General features: G+C 53.9%; 1 protein-coding gene across 5 annotated transcripts in view; it reads left to right on the top strand.

The window, feature by feature from the left end:
* The window catches only part of pde4a (phosphodiesterase 4A, cAMP-specific), a 71,491-nt gene extending 58,327 nt beyond the window's left edge, over positions 1-13,164 (top strand). For all 5 annotated transcript variants that reach the window (XM_042344744.1, XM_042344747.1, XM_042344745.1 and 2 more), the window contains 14 exons: positions 678-854; positions 1,112-1,148; positions 1,372-1,442; positions 1,941-1,984; positions 2,570-2,682; positions 7,992-8,085; positions 8,745-8,935; positions 9,086-9,184; positions 9,388-9,552; positions 9,823-9,922; positions 10,167-10,321; positions 10,450-10,572; positions 11,098-11,280; positions 11,636-13,164. In XM_042344744.1, coding sequence (XP_042200678.1) covers positions 678-854; positions 1,112-1,148; positions 1,372-1,442; positions 1,941-1,984; positions 2,570-2,682; positions 7,992-8,085; positions 8,745-8,935; positions 9,086-9,184; positions 9,388-9,552; positions 9,823-9,922; positions 10,167-10,321; positions 10,450-10,572; positions 11,098-11,280; positions 11,636-12,004 — 1,921 coding nt within the window. In that variant the 3' untranslated portion in view covers positions 12,005-13,164. The remainder of the gene's footprint in view (positions 1-677; positions 855-1,111; positions 1,149-1,371; positions 1,443-1,940; positions 1,985-2,569; positions 2,683-7,991; positions 8,086-8,744; positions 8,936-9,085; positions 9,185-9,387; positions 9,553-9,822; positions 9,923-10,166; positions 10,322-10,449; positions 10,573-11,097; positions 11,281-11,635) is intronic.
* The last annotated feature ends 1,043 nt before the right edge of the window (positions 13,165-14,207 follow it).

The following is a 14,207-nucleotide window of genomic DNA, read 5'->3' as shown; positions in this document are numbered from 1 at the left end:
CTCTGTATGGTTATGTGTGCAATTTGGCTGCTGCATATACATAGTCACTACACTTGTTGCCAGTTACCTATGAAGCACTTGCGACGGTTTGACATAACACGCTGTATCAAATGCAAGATTCTTATTCCAATCTACAGGCAGTTTCCTTGTATGTCTTTGTATGTGTGTGTGGGTGTCTCTCTCAGTGAAGCCAGTGTTCCCAGCGCTGGAGCTCACTGCTCCCGCTCATCACTGAGCAGAGAAGGTGGCTGATCAGTGTCATATTACCTCACCCCGATCAATGTGATCAAGATCGATCAATAAAGGTGCCTCATTCATTACATCATTAGGATGAATCTGAGACTAAGTGTGGATGTGTATTCTTATTGTTGCTTGCAAGGTCTCTGGTGTTTGATCAATAATAATTTGGTCGCTCAATCCACGGCTGTTTGTGGGGACGCTGTTGTGCGTAATTGGCTGCCGCGTTTTGCCCACAAATATACAGTCAATTCACTTTACAGTGTGTGAAGCGCTTTGAGACGTCTCGAAGACATGAAAAAGCGCTATATCAAATGCAAGGATTATTATTTATTATTTTGCTCCAAGTGCTTGTGAGCTGAGTGTGAAACGCCCTCACTCTCTCTCTCTCTCCCTCTCTCTCCTCCTCTCTCTCTCTCTCTCTCTCTCTGTGTCTGCAGTTTTGATGTGGAGAATGGCCCGTCCCCAGTCCGGGACTCACAGGCCAGTCCGGGGCTGGTGCTGCACCCAAGCTTCCCCCAGAGCCAGCGACGAGAGTCCTTCCTGTACCGGTCCGACAGCGACTACGACATGTCACCCAAAACCATGTCTCGCAACTCCTCCATCACCAGCGATGTGTGAGTATCAGCCCCAGAGCTCCTTCACACTCACTCACTCACACACACACACACACACACACACACACACACACACACACAGGCATATACACACAGACAAGCAGAGACTCCGTAGCAAGGTACAGCAACAGGTACGGCACAGGCACAGCACAGAGACAGTAACACAGCACGGAGAGGAGAAGCTGTAGGTGCTGGATGGTGTGGAGATCAGTGCTGTCTGACAGGCCTGTTTCTCACACTACTTCCTTCTCTTCCAGGCATGCTGAGGATCTCATTGTCACGCCTTTTGCTCAGGTAAGTTCTTCTGCCCAACCTGACAGGAAGGCTTGAGATTGGTGAAGTTACAGGAATCTCAGGAAGGTTCGACTGTGCAATAAGGTTAAACGCCATGAACTGCTCCTGTGTCTAGAGATACCTGGAGATACTAGAGTCTCTCGGTCGCTTCTGCCTCAGGGAGACACCTGCACACTGACTGGTGTCTCTCAGTCTCTTAGCCTCACTCTGTCTCTCTTCACAGATATTGGCAAGTTTACGCAGCGTTCGGAATAATTTCACCGTCCTCGCCAACACCCAAGGAACCCCCAACAAGTACGTTCTGGACAGATGATAATAATTCTTGTATTTGATATAGCGCCTTATCACGTCTTCGAGACGTCTCAAAGCGCTTTGCAGAACATACTGTAAACTGAATTGACTGTATATCTTGTGGGCGAAATGTGGGAGCCAATTGCGTACAGTAGCGTCCCACAAACAGTCGTGGATTGCAGTGACCAAATTATTCCCNAAAAAATTATTTTGAAGGAATTATTATCCCTGGAAAAGTGATCCGCCAATCGGCTAACAATCGGGTTCCTACTTACTGCTAAGTAAACAAAGGCCTATGGAGTAAGGAAACTTGCCCAACATTTCGCCCTGCCCAGCAATCAAACCCAGGTCCTCTCGCTTGCGAGGCGAGTGCTCTAAACAATGAGCTACAGAACTCCACAGATGGCGGGTGGGAGATGTGAGGATACAGACCCACATCAACTCACACACACGGTGCCCAGAGCTCCCTCTCATTCTCTCCTTTTTGTTCTCTCTGAGCAGAAGATCTCCGGTCGTGCCACAGCCCCCTGTCTGCACGCTTTCAGGTAACAAAACCTTACATACACGCTGAGCACTTGATGTCCTCAGTGCCCTGGGCTAGGGTGAGGAAACCAGCTAGCATCCCCCGCTCTACATCGCCACAGAGACGCCTTGTCACACAGTGTGTGCAGACATTGAGTTAGGGCAGGATAGGGCGCCATTGCCTCTGTATTATAACAATCCTTATATTATGATCCTTGCATTTGATACAGCACCTTATCACATCTTCAAGACATCTCAAAGCGCTTCACAGAATATACTGTAAAGTGACTGTATATTTATTTTGTGGGCGAAACACGGCAGCCAATTACTCACAGCAGTGTCCCGCAAACAATCGTGGATTGAGTTACCAAATTATTATTTTTTGAAGCGATTATTATTACTATTACCCCTGAAAAATCGATCCTTGCAACTTGCACTTATTGCAACTGAATGTTGACAAGATGGAAGCCTTCCTTGACTCCTGTCAACATCTTCTGTCCTGGAGTGGGGATGATCTGAGGGGATATTGGGGCGAGCATTAGCACTGGCAGAGAAGGCGCAGCGAGAGAGCAAGGATGGTGCTGACTGTGTGCGGATCTTGTCCGTAGATGAAACCTACCAACAGCTGGCGAAGGAGACGTTGGAGGAGCTGGACTGGTGTCTGGACCAGCTGGAGACCATCCAAACCTACCGCTCGGTTAGCGAGATGGCTTCAAACAAGGTGAGCGACTGAGGGCAGCATATCGCTGTGTGTGTGTGTGTGTGTGAGAGACTGGTGTACATGACGTGTGTGTGACTGGTGTACATGACACGTGTGTGTGACTGGTGTACATGACACGTGTGTGTGACTGGTGCTTTGGGATGTCCTCCTGACGTGAAAATCGCTATACAAATGTAATTTGTTGTTGGTTTACACAATGTGTGTGTGTGTGTTGGTGTAACGGGGGTTCACACTAATCTGAGTGTGTGTACGTGTGACTGGTGTATAAGCAGTCTGAGACGCAGTCGGCTATTTATCTAAGTTGTTGTTGAAGTTGTGTGTCTGTGTTGGTGTAACGAACGTTCACGCTGTAATCTGAGATGTTGAAACACATCGAGCTGCTTTGTAGGTGATTAGTGGCAAGTGTGGTGACTGTGTTAGTAAGCAAACAGCCAAGCGCTCCTGGACGCTACCCTGCTTGAGGGGCGTTCCATACATACATGTTGTTGTTGTTGTTGAGGACACTGTAGGCGATTGATGGCAAGGACACGGGGAATTTTACCCGTCTTGTTTTCAATAACATCACAGCATCTTTATCACCTGCCTTGACGAGCACAGACGCCCACCTCGCTTTAACATCTCATCAGGGCGGCACCTCTCACTCTGCAGCGCTCCCCCAAGTACTGCACTAGAGTGTGAGCTCGAACCCAACGTGTGGGGCTTGAACCCACAACCTTCTGACCCAGAGGTGTGAGTGCTACCCAGTAACCTGAGCGAGTACTCGCATCATCATCATCATCATAATAATCCTCGCATTTGACCCAACGCCTTATCGCGTCTTCGAGACGTCTCAAAGCGCTTCACGGGATACACTAAAGTGGAGTGACTGTGTGTTTCCTGCTGGCTGTATGGGGGGGGGGGGGGGGGGGTGGTCTCAGCTTGTGACATCGTTTAGTCACAAAGTGCTCCGCAAGTCCACCGCGTTCCAGACATTTCAGGTTTGGTTGAGTGAAGGGTTAATAAATAGCTGCTGAAGCGCAGCAGGAAATTCAGTGGGTTTCAAAGGGAAAGCTTGTACAGCACAGCTGCTCCCTGTGGGGATGGATGTGGGGCAGACGATTACACTAATAATATCGGGGGCCCACAGCAGCGCGCGCGCGAGAGAGAGAGAGAGAGAGAGCGAGCGAGCGAGTGCCCCTTTAATTAGCGCACGGCATCAAACTCCTCCCTCCTGGTGGGATCAGGTGGAGGGAGGGGAAGCGACAGAGGCAGTGCGTGTGCAGGTTATTAGAGGTCATTGCGGTGCTGTTTGCCGGTGGGCCTCTCTACCACCCACCCCCACCCCTCCCCTTTTTACATCACTGACTGCAGCGAGACACACAGACATCCTCCTAACCCTGTCCGTGCTGGCAATCAGAGAGGAGACGGGCAGCACAGGATGTCTGTCGCCGGTGCCTGAATCCAGACACCAGCGACCGGGATAACAGTGCGAGGTTCCCAGGACTGGGACTGAGCATCACTGAGGCTCCCAACACGGTCACCTGAGAAACCCCAGGGCTGTACCATCCACCTGTCCATCCATCCATCCATCCATCCATCCACCCATCGCTCAGCTCCTGGCTCAGACAGACAGACACAGCAGCTCCATTTCCCCACATCAACCTTTCTTTCTGCTCGCTTCACCTTGTTCACCGTTCAAGGATTTTCTGCCTTCTGCTGTCAGTTTTCTGAGCAGCTGGTGCCTTGCTGGACTGATGTGAGCAGCGCGGGGGGTGGGAGGGGGGGGCGGCGGTGGCTGTGGGGGGGTGGGTCTGCCTGCCTGTTTATCTCCGCACTCCACACGTTGCTGGGTACCCTGGGTACTGGATGTCTGCAGTGCAGGGAAGACTTCACACCGGCAGCTGCAGGCGTCAGGCCTTGGGGCTGACTCTCACCCCTTGAGGACAGCACCCGTTTGCCACCCCCCCACTTTCTCCCACCACCCACCCATCGCAACGGCGGAGCCCTCATCGTGACCAGCAGCAGGAGGCAGCAATGGCTGGCCTGTGTGTGCCCGGCCAGGTCAGGCACTCTCCCACAGGGAGGCCTGATCCGGTGGCTGAGATGTGAAAGCTGCACTCTCCCCCCACTCTCTCTCTCTCCGTCTCTGTCTCACACATACGCACACGCTGGAGGAGGGTTGGCAGGACAGGTCACCGAGGCTTTGCTCCCAGCACCTGAGACCCTCTCCCCGCTGACAGGTGGGGGTGGGTGAGTGGGGAGGCTGTTCAGACAGAAATATTCACACAAGAAAAGTCTCCGAAGGTGACACAAGATGCCTCTGGTTGACTTCTTCTGTGAGACGTGCTCCAAGCCCTGGCTGGTTGCCTGGTGGGATCAGGTAGGACATTTGCTGCTGTGCTTTCTGTTTCGCTCCTCCTCTCCCCATCACTGGGTTCCGGGCCTTGCCAACAGAGGGTGAGGGGGGGGCTACAGAGAATGGTGTCGGTTGTGTTGGTCAGTGACCTCTCTTTCCCTCCCTCCCACCCCCCCCCCCCGCACTGCCCACCTCAGCCTCCCAACCCCTGAACCCTGAAATGAAGACAATCATGTGCCCGATCGTCAAAGCACTACGGTCGCTGTAATGATAATAATCCTGGCATTTGATACGGCCCCTTATCACACCTTCGAGACGTCTCAAAGCGCTTCACGGGATACACTGTATAGTGAATTGACTGTGTTTTGGGTGGTCACTATATAAATGGCTGTTGTTGTAGACATGAGGGTCAGGAACAACTCCTGTCTCGACCCACCCCACCCTCCCTGAACTGGAATTGCTTTTCACCTGTTGTTTGAATCATTTGCCTAACACCCCATTCTCCCCCCTCCGCCCTCTCCCCCCTCCGCCCTCTCCCTCCTCCTCAAAAACAAGTCCGTGGGCCATTTGTTACTCTGCTCCGTGTATCCACACGAGCTCCTCGCTATTCTCCATCCCCAGACCTCTCACAATTCGACCCTTTCACATCCACGTTTTGCCCCCAAAATGCACAGTCGCTTCACTTTACAGTATATCCTGTGAAGTGCTTTGGGACATGTGGAAGACGCAGTAAAACACTATATCAAATGCAAGGATTATTAATATTATTATCCAAAGTGACGTCACTTTAATCTGTACGATATACGTTTCAAAATTGATATTTATAAGCGCCCAGTTGGGTGGGGGGGGGTGTTAAGCTCCTAAAACGTAGTGAAGGCGCTTAGCGATAGACTCAGATTAATGCGGTGTGTTTCTCCCCCCCCCCCACACACACATGCACGCACGCGCACACCCTCTTCCGCTGGGTCTGGGCACATGAGAGAAGGGGGGCTTCCATAGCCAAGGGAGCCGTGGGACAGCAGGTTTCTAAAGCTGTGGGCACTGTGACCGTGTGATGTAAAGGCACCTTCTGCCCCAGTCGCTGTCACTGCCGGGATCGGTGCTGAGACCATACGCAATGGCTGTTTCCAGCATTTTCCCTCGTGTCCGTAACTCCAAACAGCAAATCCACTCCCCACTTAAACCAAATTAATGGACCAAAATACTGTAACTGCTGGTTTATCCACACACGTCAGACAGTCGCACTGTAACCTGTGTGCGTGTGTGCGGGTGTGCGTGTGCGCGGGTGTGCGTGTGCGCGGGTGTGCGGGTGTGCGTGTGCCCTCTGAAATACTCTCTCTGACTCTGCCTTTCGGTCAACAAACTTGCATTTGTGCCCGGCCCCGAGTTCCCTCAGAGCCCTGTGAAGCTCCTCCACACACATCCTGCCGCCTGCGGGAACGCCACGCCGCCAGATAATAAGTGCGAGTTGCTGTGGTTGAGGCGGGTGGGGTGGGGTTGGGGGGGGCGGGGGCTGCCCGGCCCGGCTCGGCTCGGCTCAAGACTTCCCCAGGCAGACCAGAGACCCACCATGACACCACGGCACAGACCTTGTGGCACGTGTGCCTACCCTGGTCTGCACACACGCCCCGCGCACACACACACAGGGGTCTTGGCTGGGGGCAGCGTTTGCGGGATGGGGTCCTCTCTGCCCCAGGACCTGGGGGGGCGGTTGCCAGGGAGATCTGCGGTTGCCGTGGTGACATTTCAACTGAATGGCTCGGCTGTCCCACTGCCTTTGACTGCGCTGGAGCTGCCGAACCGTCCAGGAGTGAGTGGCGACCAGCAATGCAACACCCAGGACGTGAGCGGACAGGGCTGGCGCTTGTCCGAAACTCTGGAACACTCTTCCTCTATCCCTCGGCCTTGCCCCCCCCCCCCCACACCCCACACCCCACACCGCCCCCCCATCCTTCCCCACCTTCAAGTGGCTCCCGAAGACCTTCCTATTCGGCCGCGCCTACGGTCACCTTCCCTTCCCTCTCGGTGTCGGGCTCTGCCACGGTCGGGACCCTCACCGGCCTGAGGGGCGCTGTGTAAATGCAAGTTGTTGTTACGGCGGTCGAGCAGGACTTCTACTCTGCCGCACTGCACATGGGGCATTTTCTCAGGGAGGGAAGCCTGGGTGTGACCTGTTGTCGGGGTTGGGGAGGTGAGGGTTGGGGAGGGGACACACAAAATGGTCTGTCTCACTGCTCGCAAAGCGTCTACACAAGCCATAGAAACAGGAGGAGGCCATTCAGCCCCTCGAGCCTGTTCCACCATTGTATAAGATTTTGGCTGCTCTGTACCTCATTCCAATTACCCGTCCTTGCCCCGTATCCCTTAATACCCCGACCTAACAAATAATTAGGTAAGCCATGAAAGAGATAATAAGATGGTCTGAGGCCCTGGAATTCCACCCAGTCACAGCATGTGGCACCGTTCCACCCCAGACTTTAAAATCGTACACAATTGAGGCAAAGGGCTTTAAACCCGGGCCCTCTTCGCGTGGAAACCTGGTCCCTGCAGTTGTTTCAAGACAAACCAGTGACTTTGAACTCACAGTCCAGAGTGAGGTTCTAGTGCAGTGCTGGGGGCGGGGGGGGGGGGGGGAGAACGCTGTCCTTTGGATGAGATGTTAAACAGGTCCTGTCTGTGCTTGTTCAGGTGACGCTGTAGGGAAAGAGAATGGAGTTTCAGATATGTTGGCCATTCACCTCTTGTGACTGTTTGTGGGACATTGCTGTTCTCAAGATGCCTGCCGTGGCTGCCTACAAATACACAGTCACTACGCCTGACAGTAATTCCCTTTGCCGATTTAGGCGCTGAAGCAAGGCTTATTATAGAATAATTATATTATAGGGAGTGAGAGTGACTGGATTGGGTGGGGTGGGGGTGGGGGGGGAAGGGGGATTGTTGACCAATAGTAACTTTTACCCTTTTTTATTAACAGTTCAAGAGGATGCTGAATCGGGAGCTCAGTCACCTCTCGGAAATGAGTCGCTCAGGAAATCAAGTCTCGGAGTACATCTCCAGCACCTTCCTAGGTAGGTGAGCAGGCGGAGTTATCTTGTGTGTGTGTGCTGTATTGGGTGCTGTGTGTGTGAGGTGTGTGTGTGTGATGTATTGGGTGTTGCGTGTGAAGTGTGTGTGCTGTATTGGGTGCTGTGTGTGAGGTGTGTGTGGGTGTGCTTGTGTGAGGTGTGTCTGTGTGTGTGTGTGTGCTCTATTGGGTGGTGTGTGTGTGTGCTGCATTGGGTGCTGTGTGTGTGAGGTGTGTGTGTGCTCTATTGGGTGGTGTGTGTGTGTGTGCTGTATTGGGTTCTGTGTGAGTGAGGTGTGTGTGTGTGCTCTTATTGGGTGTTGTGTGTGAAGTGTGTGTGGGTGTGCTTGTGTGAGGTGTGTGTGTGTGTGTGTGCTCTATTGGGTGATGTGTGTGTGGGGGTGCTGTATTGGGTGCCGTGTGTGTGAGGTGTGTGTGTGCTCTATTGGGTGATGTGTGTGTGGGGGTGCTGTATTGGGTGCTGTGTGTGTGAGGTGTGTGTGCTCTATTGGGTGGTGTGTGTGTGTGGGTGCTGTATTGGGTGCTGTGTGTGTGAGGTGTGTGCGTGTGTGTGCTCTATTGGGTGGTGTGTGTGTGTGTGTGTGTGTTGTGTGAGTGCTGTACCCAGGCTCTGATCGCTGAGGTGCTTGGTCTCGTGTGCAGACAAACAGAACGAGGTGGAGATCCCGCCGCCCACACAGAAGGAGCGGGAGAAGAAGAAGAAGCAGCCGATGTGCCAGATCAGTGGAGTGAAGAATCTCACCCACAGCTCCAGCCTGACCAGCTCTGGCCTCTCCAACTCCAGCCTCCCCAAGCTTGGCGTCAAAACCGAGCAGGAGGAACTGCTCGCCAAGGTCAGCCACTCAGCCCTGTCCTACCTCCCCCGCACCGTTCCTCAGCCCTACCCTCCTGATAGTGTGTCGTCAGCGATTTCCCCCCCCCCCCACCCTTCAGGCCCCGACAATTCCCACTTAACTCCAATCCTGTTCTGTGTCTCTCACCAGGAACTGAACGACTTGAATAAGTGGGGCCTTAACATTTTCCGGGTGGCGGAGTGTTCCAACAACAGGCCACTGAGCACCACAATGTATGCCATATTCCAGGTATGGGGAGCATTACCTCGTTCTGTGTGTGTGTGGAGGGGATGGGGGTTGGGGGGGGGTGGAGGGTTACCCTGTGTAAGGGGTTGTGTTACTGGTTGTGTGTGTATGTGAGGAATGGGGGGGGTGCGAGTTGTGTTCCTCGCTGTGTGTGTGTTACTGGCTGTGTGGAGGTATGCATTAATGGCTGACACGGCCTCTTACAGGAGCGAGAGCTGATGAAGACGTTCCAGATCCCGTTGGACACCTTCCTGACCTACACCATGACACTGGAGGATCACTATCACGCAGACGTGGCCTATCACAACAGCCTGCACGCCGCGGACGTCACTCAGTCCACACACGTGCTGCTCTCCACACCCGCACTGGACGTGAGTGCTCGCGTGTTAACCCTTTAACAGCGTTGTCTTCGGTGTCAGACCGAGTTGCGGAAGGGAGTTAATCATTGTTCTTCACATTGGAGCTGTGAACTGTGTCTGTCTGACTAATTCTGTCTGTCTGACTCTGACTTTGTCTGTCTCTGACGGTGTCTGTCTGTCTCTGACCCTGTCTGTCTTGGTTTCTGACACTGTCTGGCTCTATTTCTGTCTGTCTGTCTCTGACACTGTCTGCCTCTCTCTCGGCCTCTGACTGTATTTCAGGCTGTTTTCACGGATCTGGAAATCCTCGCTGCTGTTTTTGCTGCTGCCATTCATGACGTCGATCACCCAGGCGTTTCCAATCAGTTCCTGATTAACACGAGTGAGTACTGTGTGGTGGGATGGGGGGCATGCTGGGAGAGCGGGGGTCTGTGCTGGGAGGGGGCGGGGGGGCATGCTGGGGTGGGTCTGTACTGGGATTGGGTGGTCTGTGTTGGGAGAGGGTGCTGTGCTAGGTGGGGGGCCTGTGCTGGGGAGAGGACCATGCTGGGGGGGTGGAGAAGGGCTGTGCTGGATGGAGATTGCCCTGTGCCATCGCTGACATGTTGTGTATGTCTGTGTGACAGACTCGGAGCTGGCCCTGATGTACAATGACGAGTCGGTGCTGGAGAATCATCACTTGGCCGTGGGCTTCAAACTGTTGCAGGAGGAAAACTGTGACATCTTCCAGAGCCTGAGCAAGCGGCAGCGGCAGATGCTGCGCAAGATGGTGATCGAAATGGTGAACAGGGGAGGGGGGGAAGGGGAACCGGGTGGGGGAGGGGGGCTGGGCTGGGAGCAGGGGAGGTTGGGGTGCAGGGGGCAGCCTGTTGCTCACACCCTCTCTCCCTGTGTCTCTGTGCCCGGCAGGTCCTGGCCACAGACATGTCCAAGCACATGACATTGCTGGCCGACCTGAAGACAATGGTGGAGACGAAGAAAGTGACGAGCTCGGGGGTGCTGCTGCTTGACAACTACACAGACCGCATCCAGGTACCAGCCGTGTCCCGGCCCCTCGGGGCACTTAACAGTGATGGAGTGCGATGCCGAGCCGGGGGGGAGTGGGGTAGGTGACTGTGGGCATGGTCGTAGAGGAAGACCTGAAAATGGGGGGAGAGAGAGAGAGAGAGAGAGAGAGGAAGGGGAGGGTGCAAGGTCAAGGGATAGTGGGAGAGTGTTCCAGAGTTCCGGGGCGCTTAGGGTAAGGTACGGTCGGAGGCGGGCAGTGTGGCAGAGGTGGAGGAAGGCGGTCCTGGTCAGGCACCGGATGTGGGGTAGGAAGGACAGCTGTGGGCACTCCACCCCATTGCACCCTGGCCACCGCGCCCAGCGGATCGGGCTCAGGCGGTGAACGAGACAGGAGAAGGGACATCGAACCAGACAGTGAGCGAGGAGGAGCATCGGGGCCTCGTGGCCGAAAGCACGGCCGCTGATGGTTTGGCGGAGGCTCGCTGTGGGCCCTGGTTGGTGTTGGATATTGATGTGTGTGTTTCTGTGCCCGTTGCTCCGGCTCTGCAGGTGATGAGGAACATGGTGCACTGTGCGGACCTGAGTAACCCCACCAAACCCCTGGAGCTGTACCGGCAGTGGACTGATCGCATCCTCGAGGAGTTCTTCCGTCAGGGAGACCGGGAGCGGGAGCGAGGGATGGAGATCAGCCCCATGTGTGACAAGCACACGGCCTCGGTGGAAAAGTCCCAGGTACCTTGTTCGCCGATTGGTGAATCGCTTTTCCGGGGGTTAATAATTCCTTCAAAAAAAAACAATAAGTTGGTCGCTTCAATCCACGACTGTTTGTGGGACGCCGCTGTGTGCAATTGGCTGCCGCGTTTCGCCCACAAATATACAGTCAATTCATTCTACTGTGAAGCGCTTTGAGACGTCTCGAAGACGTGACAAGGAGCTGTGTCAAATGCAAGGATTATTATTGTTATAAGGAGCTGTGGGCTATCTGATCTGCCCACTGCTGGGAGTGAGGGAGGGGCTGGTGTCGGGGGGAGAGCAAGTGGCAGGCTGCACACTGACCTCTCTCTCTCGCGTTGTCTGTGGTTTCCAGGTGGGCTTCATCGATTACATTGTGCACCCGCTGTGGGAGACTTGGGCTGACCTGGTGCACCCGGACGCTCAGGACATCCTCGACACTCTGGAGGACAACAGGGACTGGTACCAGAGCATGCTCCCGCAGAGCCCCTCGCCCCCGGCTGAGGACCTGGACAAGAGCGAGCAGGCCTGCGTGGACAAGTTCCAGTTTGAGCTGACCCTGGAGGAGGACTCTGACCGAGAAAGAAATGCAGAGGGCGAGGAGGGGGAGGAGGAAGGTGACAGTCAGCACTGCGCAGAGGAGATGATGTACACCCCAGAGGGTCCGAGCGATGACGGACATTCGGACTTGACAGCCGAGGACACCTCTTCCGTCGAGTCGTAAGAAAACGAAGCCCAGTTAGTGGGGTGAAAAGGGGAAAGGCCCCAGAGGCTGGTAAAGAACACACACAAACTACTATCCAAGGTCGTTTGTCTTTTAAGGGAGACGGAAGATGCAACTGAAGCCGGGATGTGTGCTCACCCTGTGAGCTCTCTGGTGCTGGGAGACAGGTCGTGCACTCAGGAATATTTTGTGGGAAGTGAAAGTCCGGGAGATTAAAGCCATTTTGTCCTGTTCTGAACTCTCGCTGGGGGAGAGGGGATGTGGGGGGTGGGGGGGAATTGGTTGTGGGTGAAGACACACTGCTCATCTCCACCGCTCTTCCTGCCTGGCTTTACCCCAATCCCCCTCCCCTCCCCTCCCTTCTTCCCGCCTTTTCTCCGACGAAAGACATGGCAGGAGCCGAATTCTCCCTCAGTGAATGGAATCTGCTCTCTGCTCTTCCTCGAGTTTGAACGGTGTGACTGCGTGCCTTTTTCTAGCAACCACCTACAACCGATGTGTTTGTAGTGAGTAAGCAATGATTTTGTTTTTTATTTGGAGAAAGTTATTTTACGCACTGGATTTTACTCCTAATTTATTCCACACGGCTCTGCCTGGGAGCCTGACCCGCTGGTCTCAGCCGAGCCGAAGAGAAACACTAACGCAGCTAGCTGTTACCAGCCAAGCCAAGTCTTCCTCCAACCTTCTTTTTTGCACAATACGGGAAAAATCTCTTTAGGATGTTTTTAATAATTTATGTCGGTCACAGGCTCGCTCGCTGTCTCTCCGAGGACTGTAACCCAGAAACGGTTGCGTTTATTTGACTTTCTGCATTTGTTGTTGTTGGTGCCACTGCCCTCAGTCTCTGCCCGAACCCCCCACCACCCACCTTCTGTCCGCTCTCTGTTCAGAACCCCCAGTGGTAGTCAGTCAGTGGTTACTTCCTCACTGAGACACAGTGCCATATTTATCTTCCTATATATACATGCCCTATAAACACAGGAAGAGGCCATTCAGCCCCTGGGATCTGTGCCGCTACCCCACATGTTGCCTCCATTCCCAGCTCTCTGCCCTGAATGATTTCAGTGCTCAGCTTTCACCCGCAAAATCCGCAAGTCGATTCGCTTTCCAGTATACTCTGTGAAGCGCTTTGAGATGTCTCGAAGACGCAATAAGTCGCTAATTATCAAATGGAAGGATTACTGTTACTATTATTATTATCTCATTCCCTTTTGAACGATTCTGTTGATCGGTCGCGAGAGACAATAGTGGTAATCAATTGCTAGCGCTGGCTGTCAGCTGATAGCTACAGTCTCCTCACCTGATGGTGTCCAGGAAACTGTTGCTTTCACTGGTGTGTGAGGCAGTGCCTGGAGAGTAGGCTTGGGTTTACAGTCAGCGCCTGCGCCGGTGTGGAGGTGAGGTGGGATGGCTGAACAAAAACAGGCCAAGGGAATGAGATAAATATTTGACAAGGAAAATTACCAGCCAGTGGTGGGAAGGGTGACTGACTGGAGAGCCGGCACAGGCACAATGGGCCGAATGGCCTCCTTCTGTGCAGTAAAGATTCTACCATCTGTTTCTGCGATAGGAACCTTCCGGAAAGTCAGCATAGCATAGGGAAGCAGCTGTACAAATGTAGAGTGAAGGGGGAATGTGCCCCTGACCCGTGAGGGGGGGTGGGGTGGGGGGGTGGTGTGTGCACCTGCGCAGAGAGCGAGCCAGTGAGGGCAACACAGTCCGATCTCAGAGGTTGACTCGCGGCTCAGCTCAACAATGAGCCTCCATTGATAACTTTCGTGCCTTAGTTACTAGAGTGGCGTTTGTGGTCTGAAGGGGAAATGCCTGGTTCTGAGGTGGGCACAGCCTCGGATGTATTAAGCAGTTAAAGCCAGTCGCTGGCCTCTCGCCTCAGAAACCAGAGCTTTCATCTTGAACCACAAGCCTTTCATTTGTTCTTTTCCCCATTTAGCTCCACAGCCCAGCGCTGCCTCCCCTCCCGGGTGCTCGAGAGGCTTAGAATAATTAGGCACTGGATTTGCACCTTAAACCCAGCTCACACTGAGCCCACCCGGCAATTCCACTCCCAGGCCACTGTGCGGGAGGTGGGAAGAAGAGCCCTGAGCACCCAGACACCTGGTTTTGTGTGTGTGTGTGTGTGTGCACTTCTATTTGTGTGTTGGTTTGTTTGCGTGTGCGTAGGTCTGTATGCGCGTATGTGTGT

Source organism: Callorhinchus milii, unplaced genomic scaffold (assembly GCF_018977255.1).
Source record: "Callorhinchus milii isolate IMCB2004 unplaced genomic scaffold, IMCB_Cmil_1.0 Scaffold29, whole genome shotgun sequence".
Taxonomy (NCBI): Eukaryota; Metazoa; Chordata; class Chondrichthyes; order Chimaeriformes; family Callorhinchidae; genus Callorhinchus; species Callorhinchus milii.
This window is presented reverse-complemented; position numbering and strand designations above follow the sequence as displayed.